The 20,372-nt window shown below is 36.9% G+C and overlaps 1 protein-coding gene across 2 annotated transcripts in view; it reads right to left on the bottom strand.

The window, feature by feature from the left end:
- The window catches only part of PTPRR (protein tyrosine phosphatase receptor type R), a 282,554-nt gene that overhangs the window by 148,959 nt on the left and 113,223 nt on the right, over window positions 1-20,372 (bottom strand). The window contains exon 1 of one of the 2 annotated variants that reach the window (XM_055357042.2): window positions 1,816-1,920. The exons of the other annotated variant lie outside the window; for it this stretch is intronic. Coding sequence (XP_055213017.1) covers window positions 1,816-1,836 — 21 coding nt within the window. The 5' untranslated portion in view covers window positions 1,837-1,920. Of the gene's footprint in view, window positions 1-1,815; window positions 1,921-20,372 lie in introns of those variants that run through there. 2 annotated transcript variants of the gene reach the window in all.

A 20,372-nucleotide genomic window follows, 5' to 3' on the forward strand; every position in this document is an offset into this window, starting at 1 on the left:
AAATAACAATAAGCATATAATTTTCCACAATGTGTTATTTTAGTGATTAGCACCTTGAGAACCGTCTCATTTCTAGAAAAGAAAGATTCTGAGTGATGTTGTCTGCAGCATAACTTTGATGCACAACATGACTCTGCCTATTTCATCCTGTTATTACTTCTCAATTACCACAATAAGATTCTTTTTTTTCCTTTTAGGAAGATTGAGGTCCTGGTATTTATTAGGACTGCACTGTGTCTGATCTAATTATTAAATTGTTAGAAGTACATATATTGATCAGAAAAACAAGGGAAACTATTTATAGCTCATTCCTTTTTGTGACAGCCAAATATAGACATGGCTAATTTGATACAACACAATCCAGCATCAATTATCAACTGAGTAATTCGCAATAGCAATTTTTAAAATTAACCTGAAGACTATGAATGCTGAAGGGCAAGGTATTTTGGTGTACAAGGCTAAGAAGCCACATCTTCTTTAAAGCTTAATTTCTTTTAAATGAAAGATTTAAACAGGTTAGTCCTCCTCATATTAAAAGCTATATAAGCAATAAACATTAAAAGAAAATCACTAAAAACTTTCCTTTCCCTTTAGTCTAAAATCCTGCTGCTAAGCCCTAAATCCTGCTTGGAAATTCTTGCCAAGCTATCATTTGGCATTATTACCTGCTCATGTCTCACACCAGAGATGCACTTACAAAAATAAAATCAAATCTGGCAGCCCTATATTTTGTGGGAAACAGAGCTTGACTTCTTCAATCAAATAATTTATTTGGGCCATCTTGATGACTGTTTTCTGCAATATTGAATCAGACAGAAAGTTAATCCAATTTTATTATTAAGATGGATGTAAACACCAGATGCATTATTTTTTGACATTGTTACTCATCATCAAGGACCACAGATAAAATTATCTATGACTTTGTACCAACACTAGAACCATTATATTGTGTTTAAATACTGAAACTAAATTCTTATTTTTAATCTTTGTTGTCCAGAACTTCGTACAATGCCTAGAACACAGTGGAAACTAAATACATACTTTTTGAAATAAAGTTAAGTGAAATAAACATTGGGCGAGATTTTTCACCCGAGGATAGCACTTTCTATACAGATTAATAAATTTATACATCATTTTAAATAAGAGCCATATTTAAGCCAACATTAAAGAGTAAGGTTCTTGGTTTACTGATAAAAAACAACAAAGCTGAGTTCCCCAGCTGGGAATTAAGCTGATGATGTCTCATAGCACTGACTTTCACTCACTGGACCCCACATGCAATTATAACAGAAGATACTGACTAGTCTTTTAGTGAAGTCTGCACACAAACACAGGGTACCCGAGATGCCATTATTATAAAAATGTCTAGATTTAGTGAATTAACCCACCGTAACCCTCTCTCAATTTTCGTTTCTAGTTGTAGTCATCTTTTCCCTGATGTCAGTGTGGGAACCACACTAAACAGAACAAAGAAAATATCTGCTCCACTCAATGTCTTTTAAGAACTTTTGAGATCTGTTCAAGTGAACATATTTATAATTCTACTCGCCTTAGGCTGATTATGAACTTTACAAGAAACTCCTTATGATTATGGTAGATCTTTACTGTTAAGATATTTTGAATGACCGCATACGATTTTCTTTTAATTTCAGACTTTTAGGCTAAAGCTATTTCCCTAGATATCACAGAAGTTCTATGCTGACTCATTTTTCTACATTTACATGAACAGATATAGACATAAATCTTAATATTTACCCTCCTAAGCTCTTAACATTACACCGAGGACCCTCTGCCTATCATGAGAGATTATCTCACCTGTTTGGAAACTGACTGCATGTTGTGATGAAGTCGACTTCCATTTGCACTCTTCTTTGTGTTATTTCCTTACCATAGCAAGCAGGACTAATCGTAAAGCTTTCTAAGCTTGTGTGCTGAGATGAAGCCTCATTTAGTCACCTGGAGGTAACCGCCTGGTACTATTTCTAGAGACACTGCGGATCCCAGGTCTACTGCAGCAGCCTGTGCTTTCCCAAGAGATATCCCAGGTGCTTGCTGTTTCAACAGTTTACTAGAATTGAAATTCATGGGGATTTTTTTTTTCCATGGGAATTAGCAAAACTGTAAGATGAGAACTTTATGGGCTGTGGACAAGGTGTGTTGCATGAGGAATGTTTTTATCTTCCTGACCAACATGGCACATGTATACATATGTAACAAACCTGCATGTTGTGCACATGTACCCTAAAACTTAAAGTATAATAATAATAAAATAAAATAAAGATATTAAATGCTCATAAGCTATTTTCATAATAAACATAAATTTCTTTTCAAAGTTCCACTATTTCCACCAAAATTTTCTTACTTGGTGCTAGGGTCTTTATAGATATCTTATTTTAGCAGTCAGCATGACTTAGAAACAAGGGTTATTATTAATGTTTATATTGATTGGCAAATTAAAGTGACTCAATCAGAGGCAAAGTAACGAATCTGGGATTCAAATATTAGCTGGTCTGATTCCAAAACTGATGACTTTTTTTTTCTCACCATACCATATGCATACCATTATGATTGAACCCTGAGGGATTTCAGATAACTGTTGTAATTATTATTATTAGAGAAATATTTGGTCTAAAAATAGATGGCAACAAAAAAATTAAGACATTATCTCTGTCTTTTAGAAGCTAATAGTCTGATAGAAAAAGGGTAGTTGAAACACTAGTAATTCCATGAATTATGGACTCAAGTTATATGGCATAACTCTAGCAAGGTTACAATGAAACAATCATTTATACATTACTGGCCACATGGAATTGATTTTAAGGCAATAGGGCAGTGTTAAGAGTATTAAAAATGTTCATAATCTTTAATCCAGTAATTCCCCATCTGCAAATTTATCTTAAGAAAATGATCTCCATGAATAAAAAATAAGTAGGCACAAATATTTTCTTTGCAACATAATAGTAAAAAATCAGAAGCAACTTAAATGAACATCAACAGTAAAAAGGATAATGTTACATCAACAGGAGATAATTGTTGTCTAATTCTCCCTCTCATTCCTGCATCATTAGTTCACCCTTTCTACTAGATTTTTCTAATTTATATTCAAATGTGTTATAATATTTCTCATATTAAAACAAAAGCTGAACAAATCCAAATATCCTGTTATTCAGCTACCATTCCTTTTTTAAAATCTCCTTTATAAACAAAGGTCTCAAAAGAGTTGCCCATATTTATTGTTTCTAATTCCACTTTCCACCTCCCATTCTCCCTGTATCAGCTCCTGTTAAACTAAACCAGGATTGCTACATCCAATGTTCAATCCTTAATATTCCTCCTGTTGATCTTCCTTCTTAACACAAATGATTCCTTCCTCTGCCCTGATACCCTTTCCTGCCTAGGCTTCCAGGGTGCCACACTTTCTTAGTTTTTCTTCTCATTGGCCATTCCTTTTCAAGTTCCCTTTGCTTATTTGTCCTCATCTTCCTCACCTCTATACAATGGACAGCCCAATGCTCAATTCTTAGTCTCTTCTTTTCCTCTATAGTCTGAAATTTAGCAGGATCTCTCCCTTAGAACTCAAGACTCATGCATCCAATTGCATCCTTGACATACCCCCTTAAATAACCAACTGGATCTTGTCCACACTGAACTCCTGATTCCTACTCTACTCACCTCTACCGTACACCTGTTTCTCTGTCAATTCTCTTCCTTTCTGTAACTAGCAACTTCAATCTTTCATGTGCTCAGGTTAAAAAACCAGCCATCCCAGGAAGCGGAGGTTGCAGTGAGCCAAGATAGCACCACCGCATTCCAGCCTGGATGACAGAAGGAGACTCCATCTCAAAAACAAGAGACAAAAAACAAAAACAAAAACAAAAAAACCAGCCATCATTCTTGTCTCCCTTCTTTCTCTCACCCTCCAGAGTTGGTAAAACCAGTTAGCATTACCTATCAACAATATTCAGAACAAGACCACTTCTACCACCTCCACGTCTATCGTGGGCCAAAGCCACATCTATCATGGACCAAAGCCACTGCCAAAGCAGGTCTCCCTGCTTCCACTCTGCTTTTATTGTTTATTTTCTGCAAAAACCTGGAGTAATTTTTGAAACCATAAATTAGATCATGTCAGTACTTTTTTAAAAACCCTCTGAAGGCTTCTAACTCATTCAGAATAAAATTAGAATCTGACATGGTCCTATTTGATCTCTCTAATAGCACCTCCCCATCTTCCACCACTCTTCTTTGTCTTCCACTTCATTTATTCTAGTCTCCTTGCTGCTTTTCAAACACACCAAGCCCCCGCCAGCCTCAGAGCCTTTTTAAAAACTGTCTCACTGTTAGAAATCCTCTGAGATATATGCAGGGCTAACTCCCTCCTTTCATTCAGGTCTCTACTGAAACATTACCTTTTCAGAGATGCCTCCGCTAATCAGACTCTTTTAGAATACCACCTTTCCTGTCACCGTCTGCCTGCTTACCTTGCTTTATTATTTTTTTTCCTTAGCACTTCTCATCATTGATGTATTCTATTCTGTTCCTATTAGAAGGTATGCTTCAAAAGAGCAAGGATTTTGGCTGTTTTGTTTACTGATGATCCACAGAGCCTAAATAATGCTTGACTTATGGCAGAAGCTCAATAAATATCTTTTGGATGAATGAATAAAGCAGGTCTATAATATTAGGTAAAATAAACATAATGCAAATATATGTATATGGTAATTACAACTACATAAATATGTTAAAGTCTATAAGATGTAATGGTTTTGTAAGATACAAAAAAATGTAAAATAGTTGTGGGTGATGGAATTTGAATAAAATATTTTGTTGAGCTAATTTCAGATATTTTTGAAATACAAAATTACCATGTGTATCTGGAAAATGATTGCGGTTGACAGTTACAGAGAATGCAGTGGCTATTTTTGAGAAACGACTTGCTTCAACCACATATCTCAGAGGAAAAAAACCACAGTGATTTCAGAGTTAATACCACTCCCCACATTTGGACATCATCTCCCATTAGGTATAGCACACCAGTTAAGTGCTATGATTCAAAGTCAGACTGTCTGGGTCTGAAGCATAACTCTTCAACTCAGCTGGATAAACCTGGGCTAGTTACTTAACCTCTCACAAGGTCAGTTTCTTCATCTGAAAGAGAAGATAATGGTCTACTACGTCAGAGGTTGTTAAGGGGATTGATTGAGAAAGCTTCTAAGATGTGTAGGGTGTTGCCTGGAACCTAATATGTACTCAATAAATGTTACCATAAGATAGTTTTGTTACTATTAAGTTGGGCAGAGATTTTCAGCGATGAAATTCAAAATGGTTAAATGACAACTAATAAATGGCAGAATTAGGCCTTCTTACCCCATATTTAATTTTTCAACTATGTCATGTGGCTATTCTTCGGGTGACAAGTAAAGGTTGGACCCATTCTGCTTAGTATGGTTGTCTCTTGGTGAACTTTTCTGTCATATCTTGTATCTATGTCATAATTTACTAATAGTGGCATCTCATAAGTGTTGTAAATTTCAAACTTATATCTTGCAATTAGCTTATTTTAAAAATATGGACAATAAGATGTAATTATTTTAAAGATAGTTTAAAAACTTTAAGTTTCAAATAATTTCAAAATTCTCGTATAGGGGATAGGTATTAAGAAAAACACTAAATTTTGTACCCATGCTGACTTCTGTTATATGAGAGGTCTTCGAAATCTTCATGGAAAATGCATATTATGAAAAAAGGATGCATCAATTTAAATTTTTTTTTGCACAAAGTAAAATCAAATGAACTTGTTGTAACATGCCTGAACAGGATCTACTTTGAGGCACTAAGAAGAATGAGATATCAGTTTGAAAAGAGCCCCTGTCAGAGCAACATTAATTCTTCCAAAATTGAAGAATTTTAGCAGAATTCTTTCCATTTAAGGAAAGACAAAAACCAAATTTATGGTGAAGTTTGGATAGAAGAATAGTGAAATCATTAATGATCTACTAAAAGTTTATTGAGACAATGTACCAAAGAGATCAGCAGTTTACCAATGGATAACTCGTTTTAAGAAGGGATGAGACAATGTTGAATGTGAAGCCTGCAGTGCAGATCATTGTATCAATTTGCAAGGAAAATTTTTATCTTATTTGTGCCCTAATTGAAGAGGGACAATGATTAACAGCAGAAACAATAGCAAATACTATTGACATCTCAATTGGTTCAGGTTACACAATTCTGACTGAAAAATTAAAGTTGAGCAAAGTTTCAACATGCTGGGCGTCAGAATCATGCTCAGATCAGAGCAGAGTTTTCAATGGAAATTCTAAATAAGTGGGATCAAAATCCTGAAGCATTTATATGAAGAATTTTAACAGGAGATTAAACATGGCTTTATCATTTTTAATCTTGTACAATCTTAGAGACAAAGCATAATCAAAACAATGGCTACCAAGAGGTGGAAGTGGTCCAGTCAAAGCAAAAGTAGATCAGTCAAGAGTGAAAGTCATGGCAACAGTCTTTTGGGATGCTCGAGACATTTTGTTTGTTGACTTTCTGGAGGGCCAGAGAACAATGACATCTACCTATTATGAGAGTGTTGTGAGAAAGTTAGTCAAAGCATTACTAGAAAAACACCTGGGAAAGCTTCACCAGAGAGCCCTTCTTCACCACAACAATGTTCCTGCTCATTCTTCCATCAAACGAGGGTGATTTTGTGAGAGGTTTGATGGGAAATCATTAGGCATCCAACTTACAGTTCTGATTTGGCTCCTTCTCACTTATTTTGGTTGCCTAATCTTAAAATATATTTAAAGGGCACAAATTTTTCTTCAGTTAATAATGTAAAAAATACTGTGTTGACATAGTTAAATTCCCAGGATGCTCAGTTCTTTAGGGATGGACTAAATGGCTGGTATCATTGTCTACCAAAGTGTCTTGAACTTAAAATGGAGCTTATGTTGAGAAATAAGGTTTATATTTCTTATTTTTATCTTTTAATTCCATTTTCCATGAACTTTTTGAAGTTCCGTCATATACCACAAGCTAACCACATTTCTTTACTAATGAACTATTTAACAATGTTTGAAGAAATGAGGGAGAAGATGGTAGCTAATTAAGCCAGATACTTTGTCTCTAGAATCCCCCCCATAGACAACAGATGAAAATTCTGGAATCATATGTGAAATTTTAAAAATGTACATGTAATCACATTATAAATATATTTTGTAAAAGGCGTTTGTTGCTTAACTCAGTTGCCAAAAATACAGACCTAATATGAGAATGGCCATTGCTAGAAATAATGGTGTGTCCACCTGGGGATTCAGGAAAATCTGGCATAACCAGAAGGCCTATGAGCTAGAAATAATGATGTGTCTATTTACATGAATGACTAAAGAACTTCTTGGAATGGAATTTGTCCTAAGTGACATGAGGGCTAGGTCTCAAAAGAGGAATTTAAGTACAATAAACTGGAGTGAAATGGAGGGGAGGGAAGAGGAATGTAGATCAAAACTTGTGTCAGAACTCTGGGGAAATGAAGCCTGAAATAAAAACAAAACCAAACGAAGCCTCTACGACATTTTGGACAAATATATAACTAAGGAACACACACAAATGGAGGAAAAGACACGAGAGAAGGCTCCCTTTCCTTTGGTGGTATTTAGTGCAGAGCTTCAGCCCAGAGGGCCTCCGACAGCTAATCAATACACATGGGTCCTCAATGACACAGGACCTTGAACCCCAGCAGCAATCAGAGAACAGTGTCCTTGGTGCAGATATCAATGACATCAGGATCAATCCTGGAAACCTTGACATAGCCACAGGCAGATACTACCACTGCCAACAACTATGGCAATTTCCTATGCACAGGAGACCCCATAGAAGGTGACCCGGAGAATAAGAGCAGAAAACTTCACTTCTGCATATGTCATGCAAAACTAAAAGAACCCTTCTTATGACAGCAAGTGGATGTCTTCTAGAGATTCAGGGTGGGACAGTTGAGAAGGGCTAGAGATCTAGTGATAGTTGATGTGTAGGGGTGTGGTAAGAGAGAGGGTAGGGAGATTATAATCTCTGTTATAATGCAAGTCTTATTGCCATGCTAGTATGGCTAAGGCAATATATATTTTTTTAAAATCCTTTTGGGATGCCACAGACTCTAACATATTCTCCTTGTCATTTTTCACCTGGCTTACTATTTCTCAAAATTCAGGTCTCAGTTCAAATGACCCTTTCTCAGGGGCTCTTTTGTTACACACCCAACTTATATTAAATTACATCTCCTGTTTCCTAAGGTGACATTCTTTCTAAATATAACTGTAATATTCTTTGAAGACTCAAGCAAGTTCAAGTAAATAGGATGTTGGAATAGCTTCAAAACAGAATAATAAGAAATGTGATCAACCTTTGATGATTTTCCAGAAAGCCACAAATGAAAATTTCATAGTAACTCTAAAATAAGATAAATCCTCATCCACTGGGGATGTGTGAGAATAAATTCACTGTTTGTTATTAACTCATAAGAATTCTTCTTCGTATATTATTTTTGACTTTTTATTACCATGATAAAAATATAGCCACATCATTTATTATTTATACAGTCCATTAGAGTTTGTATAAATATCATTTCTATTTGTATTGCAAACTAGAGAAATATATGAGTACCTCAAAATTTATTATTCTCTTTACCCCAAAGCCAGTGACAAAATTTTAAGATTTATTGTCATTGTTAGAATCATTCTTGATACAAAAAGTAAACAAAAATCTTAAATATGTTTGGTTACCAAATGCATCTTATTTGATGTGCATACATTACGGTGTTGATTTTGGAGTACTGCTCACTGTCATGTGTTTTGAGGAAGGCAATTGCTAAATAACAAACTGTCAGAAACATTTTATTGGGTCCTATATGTTCAAAATGTATTTAGCAGATTTTTTTTTTTTTTTTTTTTTTTGACACAGAGTCTTGCCCTGTGACCCAGGCTGGAGTGCAGTGGTGCGATCTCAGTTCACTGCAACTTCTGCCTCCAGTGTTCAAGTGATTCTCCTGCCTCAGCCTGCTGAGTAGCTGGGACTACAGGTGCTTGCCACGAAGCCCGACTAATCTTTATATTTTTAGTAGAGACGGGGTTTCACTATGTTGGGCAGGCTGGTCTTGAACTCCTGACCTCAGGTGATCCACCTGCCTCGGCCTCCCAAAGTGCTGGGATTATAGGCATGAGCCGCCATGCCTGGCCGTATTTAGCAGATTTTTAATAACAGATAATCTGTCTTCCATTTCATCTGACTACCCTGACATAGGCACAATCAAAGTGAGTAAAATGAGTTTATGTGTCCCTCATCAGAATATACACTTTTTTTTAACATTATAGTTTCCCTAGCCTTGTAAACAAACATTGACTCTATGACTGTGAATTAAATCTTACCAAGTGCCAATTAGCACCTTTAAGACAAAATAGATATGTGATTTATAAATATGTGTTTTGGTTTAACATAATCAGTACTTTTATCAGTGCTAAAGACAATCATGGAAGCTAAGGAAAATTACATGCTTCTCAACAAATGTATTAGATCCCTGCCCTGTATCTGAAAATGAATTACCAAGGTAGAAAACACATCTCTTCCATTGAGAATTTATGTTTTTAGGGGATCACAATAGACATAAAGTAAACCATGAAAAGGAAATTAATGAAATGCCACAGTGGCTGTATATGTATATTAAAAAAAAATCCTGTGTGATTTAAAAAAAATTTTTAACTAAGGCCGGGCATGGTGGCTCACGCCTGTAATCCCAGCACTTTGGGAGGCTGAGGCAGGTGGATTATCAGGTCAGGAGTTCGAGACCAGCCTGACCAACATGATGAAACCCTGTCTCCACTAAATTAGCCGGGCATGGTGGCGTGCACCTGTAATCCCAACTACTCAGGAGGCTGAGGCAGGAGAATCCCTCGAACCCAGGAGGCAGAGGTTGCTGTGAGCCGAGACTGCACCACTGTACTCCAGCCTGGGTGACAGAGTGAGACTCTGTCTAAAAAAAATTGTCTAAACACATTATAAAATAAGCAATAACTGATGAAGGAGTATGGATAAGTCGTATCCTTCTCTTTGCTTTTGACTACGCTTTGCTCTTTCAAGCTCTCTCTTTGGATACGCTGCTTGTTTTGTTTCCCTGGCTTGGAATGAATGTTTACTTGATTCACTCAACAAATATTTGAGTTTCTAATATATGCCAAGGAATGTTGGGCATACAGTAGTTATGAAGGCCTCATCTCTGCCCTCACAGTCCTGTGAAAGCTCTTTTCTTCTCTTATCAAAGGCAAAATCCCTCCACTTATGCTCCCATCCCCAACCGTGTTCTCAAGAATTTTCTTCCCTTTTCATTTTCTACATCATCAGTTTCTCCTTCACTACTGGGTTACTCCTACAAGCTTATAAATATATATAAGCTACCTTGAAAATTAAACCTTCATAGATTCCACATCTCTCTCTACCCATTGTCCCATTTCTTTGTTTCCACATAAAATATTTTCAAGCAAATCATCTACAGTTTCTGCCTCATCGTCATCTCTATTCTGCTCTTCAATCACTCTCATCTGACATTATCTCAACAATGGAAAGAAACCAATCATGTCAATGGTCTCACCAATGACCTCCAAACTGCCACTTCCAATAGACACTGTGTGTCCTTATCTAGTTCTCAGGATCATTTTGGCACCACTGAGTACTCTTGTCTTCTTGAAACTTTCTTCTCTTAGCTTCTGTGGCATCATATATTCCTGGGTTTTCTCCAATGCCAGTCATGTTCTTTCTCATCTCCTTCACTGGCTCCTCTTCTTCTACTCAACTTCTTAATGCTGATGAGGCTTAGGTTTCCTGCCTGGACACTTTCTATTTCTACTCTTTCTATTTTGTATACTCTTTCCCTAGGAAATTTTATTCAGTCCCATGTTTTACACATTCTATGTGCTGATATTTTCCAAATGTCTCTGTCTTCAGCCAAAGTCTTTCCTCTGAGTTCCACAGACTTTTATATTTAACTACTACCTGATATCTCAATTGAGATGTCTGAAAGGAATCTCAAATTCAAGGTGCCCAAAATTGAGAGTCTGATTATTTTTAAACCTGTTATTCTAACATTCCCATTTTAGTAAGTGGAACTACTAATCATTCAATTATACAAGTAAAAACCTGGGAAGTACCTGTGAATCATGTTCTTCCCTCACCACACCCACTCCATCCTCAGATATGTTAGTTCTGCTTCCAAATATACCATAAAATCTTCCCATTTTTATCTGTCTCCACTGTCAGCACCAAATTCAACTACTGTCATCTATGTCTTGGGATACTATTATAGCATCCCTGCTTCCATTCTTGTCCCTTTCCAATCCATTCTTCATATAACGTCAAGAGAAATATTTTAAAAATATACACTAGATCAAATCTATTATATCTATTCAGTGCAGAAACTCTTTAAATTGTCTTTTCCTACTGCTTTTACAACAGGCTCCACAGCTCACCCTGGTTTACAAAGCCCTGCATATCTAAGTCTCTGGCTCACTTCACTGGCCTTGTCTTTCTTTCCAGTGCTCCAGCCGCACTGGCCTAGTTTCAGTTTTGCAAACCCTTGTCCTGGCTCTTCCTTCTGTTCATAATGTGGATCTGCCAAATCTTGAAATGCTGCTTACTCTGATTCATCAGATCTTGGCTTAAATGTCCATCTTCATGGAGGCTGCTCTAATCATTTTATCTGAAGAAGCACCCCACCCACACCCTCATCACATTCTCTATCTCAGTATCTGGTATGTATCTTACATCGACCTTATTATAGTCTCTAATAACCCCATTTGTGTGGGCTTATTTGTTGTCTCAATGTTAGCTCTTTGAGGAGTAAGCCACTTTGCCTTGTTTAACCCAGTACCTATCCTAGTTCCTGGTACATAACTAGGTGCTCAGTAGATTTTTGTTGGATAAATAAATGCAGGCAAACAGAAAATAATAAAAAGTGTAAAGAAATAGTAAATAACAAAAAGTAGTCTAAGGACCTTGATAGAAGAAGTATAAGGGGCTCCATAAGCAATCTTTTAAGGGCACCAAACCCCTCAATCAGAGAAAGACAAGTCTAAGATCCGCTTACCTCCCTGACCATACCTGTACACATTAATTTTTATCCTCAAAAAACAGTCCAGAGTATCTATAGCTTAAAGTACACCATTTAGCCATGTAGGATAAGTCTATGTCTATATGTGTTGGATATGTATACCATATACACATACCACATGTATGTTATATGTACCTATATTAAACACTCTTAAATCTAGACATACCTCAATGTATTATTTTATAATTACTTAAGTATATCGTTCTTGATTCCTCAGTTGTTAAAATTTTCAGTTGAGCTCCCAGAATCGCATGTTTATTTCCTCTAAAATAAAGCTTCATCTTTGTGTATTGAGCTTTGGCAAGATGACATTTCAAAGAAATTAAGAGCCATGAGAGAAATTAATATGTACTTCTAACAAGCAATGTTCAGATGTAATATTTATATTTGTCATTAAAGATGTTACAGCACTGATTTTTTTTTACCCTATGGACATATATTTTCACATAGATATGTGTGTGTTTTCTTATCAAATTTCCATTAAGTAACAAAAAGTCAATTCTTTCTTGGAAATAAACATCAGAAAATATCTTTGGTGATGAGAAAAAGAAGAGCACTCTAAATGTTTGATGTGCAAATAATTTCAAAGAAGAGATGAGTTTTTATAAAATAAGCCCAGTCCAAGCCCCGTTTTTTAACTTTACAGAACCCGCAATAATCCATGCCACAAACACTTTGTCACGTAGCAGGGCAGGTCATGGGGCGGAATCTCAGAGAGAGCAGCAGCAGGTAGGCTTCTCAGCCAGCCCTTTTAATTAGCAGCTCATCATAAATATTAATCATATTGTAACGGTGATTCAGAAGCCAATAGTCACAAAGATATGGTTAAAATACATGACAGCCTAGACAGTTCTGGTCTCTTTGATGTTCACTCTACCTATTTACCTGGAGGTGCAGCCAGCATCTGGGAATATGCAACCAATGTTGGAAGGCACTTGAGACTGTAATGAATGTGGGCACATACATTAGTTTGGCTATTTCGCTAAAACAAAATACCAAAAGCTAGCAAAGAATAGGCATACTAAAACACCTGGAGCGCATGATCAAGCCGCTTCCTGTCTCTTGAAATTTGTCTAAACCCTTTCCCCCCTACCCACTGCATTTTAGACATACTGTTCTCTTTTTTTTTTTTTTTTTTTTTTTTTGTGCTGAGGTTATAGAGCTTGATGTAGAAGTCCATGAGTACTTACAAAATGCGATATGGTATCAAAGAGAAACGGGAACCTGCTGACACATTAGGCCAGTGAGTAGGGCAAAAAAGGATGGGGCTAAGAGGAGCAATAAGCAGAAACTTGAATATATAAAATTTCATATCAAGAATAATAAAAAGAGCTAACAATTAGGTAGCACTTGCTATGTCCCAGTCACTGCAAATACACTTAACACATTGACCCAATTAATCTTTACAGCAAACTCATAAAGTAGGTATTTTTTTCATTTACTAATGAGGTAACTGAGGCTCAAAAGTATTAACGAGGCCAGGCGTGGTGGCTCATGCCTGTAATCCCAGCACTGTGGGAGGCTGAGGCGGGTGGATCACCTGGGGTCAGGAGTTCAAGTCCAGTCTGGCCAACATGGTGAAACCCCGTCTCCACTAAAAATACAAAAATTAGCCGGGTGTGGTGGCACATGCCTGTAATCCAGCTATTCAGGAGGCTGAGGCAGGAGAATCGCTTGAACCCGGGAGGCGGTGGCTGTAGGGAGCCGAGATCGCGCTATTGCACTCCAGCCTGGGAGACAAGAGCGAAACTCCATCTCACAAAAAAAAAAAAAAAAGTATTAATGACTTTTCCTAAGGCCACATGTCTATTAAGTCATGCACCTTCTCCCCGCAAACCCCCCCCACACATGGTGTGGTATTCATTAACATGGAGAAGATCATATTTAAATTAGTTTTAATAACAATTTTAAAAAAGAACTACTGTAGCATAGTAGAATGAGAGTTAAATAGAGTAAAAAGATCTATAATAAAATATAAAGATTTAGGTTATGACCCTGAATCTTCCTCTAATTGTACAAACTAGGCAGTTCCTTTATATATCTGGTGTTCAGCATTCTTAGTTGGAAACAGATGGAGTTGGGCTCTACCTTCTTAAAGTCCATTGTGATGGTTAATTTTATGTATCAGCTTCGCTGGGCTATGGGGTACCAGTTATGGGGCACCCAGGTATTTGGTTAAACATTATTCTGGGTGTGACTGTGAGGGTGTTTCTGGATGACATTAACATTTGAATTGAAAAATGAGTAAATCAGATTGCCTCCCCATTGTGGGTGGGCCTCTTCCAATCTGTTGAAAGCCTGAATACAACAAAAGACTCACCCTCCCCCAGGTAAGAAATAATTTACTTTCTCTGCCTGACTGAGTTGGTACACCAGTTTTCTCCTGCTCTTGTACGTGGATTCAGATTCGAACTTACACCATTGGCTTTCTTGGTTCTCATGTCTTTGGATTACAACTTAAACTTGTATCATCAGCTCTCCTGGTTTTCAGGCTTTTGTACTCAGACTGGAACTATACTATTGGTTCTCCTGGATCCCCAGCTAGCTGACTGCAGACCTTGGGACTTCTCGACCTCCATAACCACATGAGCCACTCCTTATAATAAATCTATCTATCTATCTATCTATCTATCTATCTATCTATCTATCTATCTATCTATCTATCTATCGCTATCTATCTCCCTCCCTCCCTCCCTCTCTATCTCCCATTGGTTTTGTTTCTTTGGAAAATCCAGACTAATATATCCATCTAATATTACTGGCAATCCAGAATAAACAGCTTTTCCTAAGATATTATGATTGAACTCTTCTTTCTCCCACATCCTCCTTACAGAAAGTTTTGGCTTTCATCCTATAGATAGGAGGGTAAAAACAGATGGTGCAGGGGTGTCGCAGAGTAGGTTGTGGTCACAAAATTGAGAGAATATTTATTGGAAACCTGTAAGAATCAGTTTGTCTTTAGCTCACATTGCTGAACAGAATGATTGTACAGTATAAATAATTGTCACCCTCTACTTTAGCTCCTTTGCCTGATAGCAAAGAAAAAATGTTAGATCATATGGCATTCTCACTGAAATAAAATAAATAATACTAAAAGAATTATTGAATTATTTATAAAATACAAACAGCACCAGCTTAAAACAGCTGTCTTTGCAAACATAATTTGTTAAATTAATACAACTTCATAAAGAGTAATATTTTCACAGATGCCTTTTCATGATTGATGAAATACTGTCTCATTTACTCTATCAGGCAATGATGAGCAAATTATATTCAGAAGACTTACGCAGAAGAAGCCATATTTTGTCAGATTTTAATCAATATATGGTCATGGGAATTAGGCACAAGATACAACCATTAAAATGGCTTTAAATATTAATGGCAATGACAGGGCAGTGATTTTGTCATTTACCTCCAAATGTACTGTTATACTTTTTGCAAACATCTGTTAGATAATAATTAAGAAACAAGTCACATTAAAGTGCTTAGATTTTTAGAGATTACACTGTCTTATCTCTCTAAATTTACAAATGCATTTAACGAAATTTAGAGTAAGTTAGTTTCCCATCTGGGGTCATGAAGCTATTGGAAGACCTGGGCTTCCAACCCAGGTTTTTAGATGTCTATGCCAGGGATTCTTTCTCTTTGTTTCCAACATTTATAATTGGTGTCTATATCTTGAGATGTAGCTTTTCAATATATGATTCTGTGAGACTATAAATACGGAATTACCTTCAGTATTGAATAAAATTTCTTCCAATATTGTGCTTTGGAAATTGCTGATTTAAGAAAAGTTAGGCCTGAAATGTCAATGTGAATGTAACTTTTGGTCTACATGTCAAAGTTACCTACTTTAACTCATGAGTATTTGGGCAAAATATTATCATGTAGATTTGGTTTATATTACATGCCCACTAGAATAGAAGCCAATTTGATAAGGCTATCTGTTAATTTTATCTTCGAAACCCAAATTTAGAAAGAATATTTACCATATCTTAGAAAAGTAAATTTTTGATTCAGGGTATGTGAAGATTTTGTCACTGAAGAAGTTGCCATCAGCTCATGAGCCAAATTGCTGGATTGTGCCCCTAATCTCTGAAGCACTCCTGGGGGCATAACACAGTAATTCCAAATTTCAAATTTTTACAGAATTTCATTTCTTTAAAACCTTCTCCTGGCCAGTAGAGTCCAGGGGCCAGTTCTGAGTATAGGGAGTTAGCACCTACAGATCACAGAAATAAAATTGCAGGGCAATCACCAAAAGAAGCACTCTTTGGGTTTGTCAATACCAAGTCAATATGTCCAGAGTTGAATACTAAATCTAAGTGGAAACACCAAGAAGCAGCAGTATGCAAATTCAAGTAGATAAGAGGCCAACAAGTACTTCACAAACATGTAACAACTTGAAGCTTGTGGTAAAAAGATCAGTTGGAAGATCTCATGGGACCACTGGATAGGTGCTCTGGTGGCTTCCCATACAGTTCCCATAGGTTCTACTATGAGAATTCTAGGATCATGCCGAGACAATAATGTCCATGGAGAAACAGAAGGAAGTCATGCAGAAGTAAAATAAGGAAAATATAATGCCTGAGGAAAGAGATTCTCTACCATTCTTTACTACCTATCAGAAGGCAGGTCAGTTTCTTCTTTCTAAGCATGATTAGGCCATTTGTATCTATCTGATGAGGAAACAATTGAAAATTATTCTCAAAAATTATTTGCAATTGATCTTCTTTAGTGCTGCTAAGGTGTGCATGCATGTGTGCTTGTGCATATGCCTGCATGGGTGTGTGTAACATGCACGTGCAGGTGTGTGTGTATTTATGTATTCAGGTGGATGGCGGGTCTAGGATAAGAGGCACATAGGATGAAAAATTTAAGGAGATACCTACTGTTAGGGGAGTGCAAGCATTTGGCATTTTGGAGGTTTAGAAATGGAATTCAAATAAGATAGTCTGTTTGCATGACCCTGAGAGTGAGTGTCTTCTTAAATTTTTTGCCCTCAATGCCTGTCTTGTTTCACCTGTTCCTGGCTCTGTGTGTGTGTGTGTGTGTGTGTGTGTGTGTGTGTGTGTGTTAAGGTTAACTTTAAATTTGAGTCTTTATTTCTTGTATGCTTGTTATAGTTTGGTTGGTTAGCTGGCTATTTTCTTTACCATTTGAAGACCTCTGGGCCAGGTGCAGTGGCTCACTCCTGTGATCCCAGCACTTTGGGAGGCCAATATGAGTAGATTGCTTGAGCTCAGGAGTTTGAGACCAGCCTTGGCAACATGGCAAAACCCTGTCTCTACCAAAAAATATATAATATATAAAAATTAGGCAGCCATGGTGGTATACACCTGTAGTCCCAGCTACTTGGGAGGCTGAGGTGGGAGGATCACTTGAGCCTGGGAGGTTGATGCTGCAGCTGCAGTAAGCCATGATCACACCACTGCATTCCAGCCTGGGTGACAGAAAAAAAAAGAAGACTCCTGATGCTAGCTAATTAAATAAGAAGTAAACTCACCTACATCTTCATAGAAATACTATACCAATATCCATATGGCTCAATACAATCTAAGAAAGTTTGCTCAGGGCCACACAAGAAGTTAAGGACAGAAATGGGATTAGAATCAGTCTGTTTCCTGGTTCCTGGCTTCCACCACACTACCCACTGACTTCACATGCAAAGACAGACTGTTGACAGCCTTGATGAACATGCGAACATACTGTAAACCACGGGTCACTGCACTGGTGTTTGCAGAAACTCAAATTTCAAAATGATCATTGCTACAAAAAGAAAGTTTTAGTTTCCAGATTGCCCATTGTGAAAATTTGAAAAAACAGTATAAAGAAATAAAGATCATGTCCATATATTCACTAAAAGATAGCAAATAATATTTTACGTATCTCTCCCCATGCTTATTTTGTCACACACGAACGAGATAGTATATATCCTTTATATCATTAATTTTTCTTTCACAGGAATAGCCTTTTATTTTCTATGATGTTATTCTTTTGTTGTCACTTAATATTTGATGCCATTTGCTAAACCAAAAGTATAGGTTTATCTTAGCATTGTATAAATATTTTAAAACTTATTTAATTAGTTCTTATTGATGGACATTTATGCTGTTTCTATTTTATCCTGTAACATTCTTTTTGTACTTCTTGCAGTGCTTTCTCAGAATTTATAGAATTAGTTAAAATCAATGATTTTTGAGGGAGTTTATGTATATATGTATATGTATATATATATAACTTTATTATTTATTATTATTTTTGGGACAGGATCTCATTCTGTGGCCCAGGCTGGAGTAGAGTGGTGTGATCATAGCTCACTGAAGCCTGGAGTGAGCTATGATCCTGGGCTCCTGGGCTTAAGCGATCCTCCCACCTCATCCTCCCAAGTGGCTGGGACTACAAGTGGGCACCCCCATGGTGGGTTCCTTTTTTATTTTTTAAACTTGTGCAGAGATAGGGTCTGCCTATGTTGCTCAGGCTGGTTGTAAACTCCTGGTCTCAAGTGATCCTCCTGTTTCAGCTGGGACTTTTTATAATTTTGCCAAGTTGCCCTTCAGGCAGGTTGTAAAATATGAATTTCCATCAGCAGTTTATTAAACATGAGTTGTCTCATTTAATCCTTGCAACAACCAAATGTGGTAGATAATATTATTATTCCCATTGTAAGGATGAGGAAATTGGGATGCATTGCTCAAGATTATATAGGTTGTAAGTTGTAGAGTTGAAATTTAAACTGTGGCAGTTTGACTCCAGAGCCTATGCTCTTAATTACTAGGCTATATATACATATATAGTTCTAATATTAGAAAAATTATGTATATGTATTTCATATAGCGTGTGTGGGTCTTGGCCAGAAACAGAATGTGGAATATAATTGTGCCAAAGCATAAAGTTCTTTATATGTAATATATAGACCTTTAAGTTCTGATGTGGTCTGCCCCCTGGCCAAGTGGTACAAAAGGCATTGATCTGGTAGATTTCTTACCCTCACAGGTCTGAGTTGACCAACCAACCAATTACAGATGTGTCTTCAGGAGGGAACAGGGAGAAACTAGAGCATTAGATCCATTCACTTGCATCCAAATCCTATGTATATTGGCTGCCTGTTTGGAAATCATTTCAAATGAAAGCAACCTTGAACTGGCTCTTGAGTCATTACTCTAGACAGACTCTAGAGAGAGAGAGAGAACATTTCAGCATTTCAATAGAACCCACAGTAGGAGACATTGTGTGGCTACAGGAAAGTCTTGTTTGGGCTTAGTAGGTGATAAGATACGCAGTTTGACCATAGATATTGGCATATATACAAGATATAGTGGTTGGAAAGAATGAACAAGTAATGCAGGTTAGGTCCAAATCATCAAGGACCTTGATTGCAGGGCTATGGAGTTTGAGTTTGATTTTGTAAGTTCTGGGAAACTACTGAAAGTTAAACCATTTGTCAAAGCAATAAAGGTCCCCTATGAATGAACCTCAAAATCTGTTTGTAAATTCACAGCACATAACTTCCTTATAAAAACACTTGTACATTCTCTTAGATCCAGACATATCATACTACCATTTGCCTCTTCCTCAGACATGCTGTGCCATTTTTACTCCTATTGCCTTTCCATTGTTTATTCTGTTTGGAATCGTAGTTCCCATTTCCTTTACTAAATCTTACTTATCCTAAAATCCCCAACCTAAGTGCTACTTCCATGATCTTACTCTAAATCAGAAATTGCTCTTTTCCTGTCCTACAACTGATTTCTTTCTGTTTGATTTAGTTGTTCTATGTGGGGATAGTACTGGGAGATTGACCCCACAGACATTCTCAAGTCCCTCCTTTTCTCTTGCCATTTCCCACAAGAAGGGTTGGAAAAACTAAGTACTCATTTCTGCAGCCTTCCTTACAGCTAGGTGTGGTCACACAGCACAGTTCTGAGATGTCTGCAAGGAACTTAATAGGAAAGCTAATGTTTCCTTATAAGAAAGACAGGCAGTAGAAGGGAACTCTTTGTCTCTTTCTCCTTCCTTCCTTAAACACTGACATGATGCTTAGAGATGTGCAGCTATTTTACAACCATGAAGTAGAAAGTACAAAGCCAGAAGGCACATGCAAAGGATAGAGAAGTAAAGGGATGGGACATTGTCGAACTATTGCATCTACTCAGGACTCTCATGTGTAGACTTCTTATATGTGAGAAGTTAAAATTATTTATTGCATCATCCTCTTAACTGA

The sequence above is a fragment of the Gorilla gorilla genome, chromosome 10 (genome assembly GCF_029281585.2).
Source record: "Gorilla gorilla gorilla isolate KB3781 chromosome 10, NHGRI_mGorGor1-v2.1_pri, whole genome shotgun sequence".
Classification (NCBI taxonomy): Eukaryota; Metazoa; Chordata; class Mammalia; order Primates; family Hominidae; genus Gorilla; species Gorilla gorilla.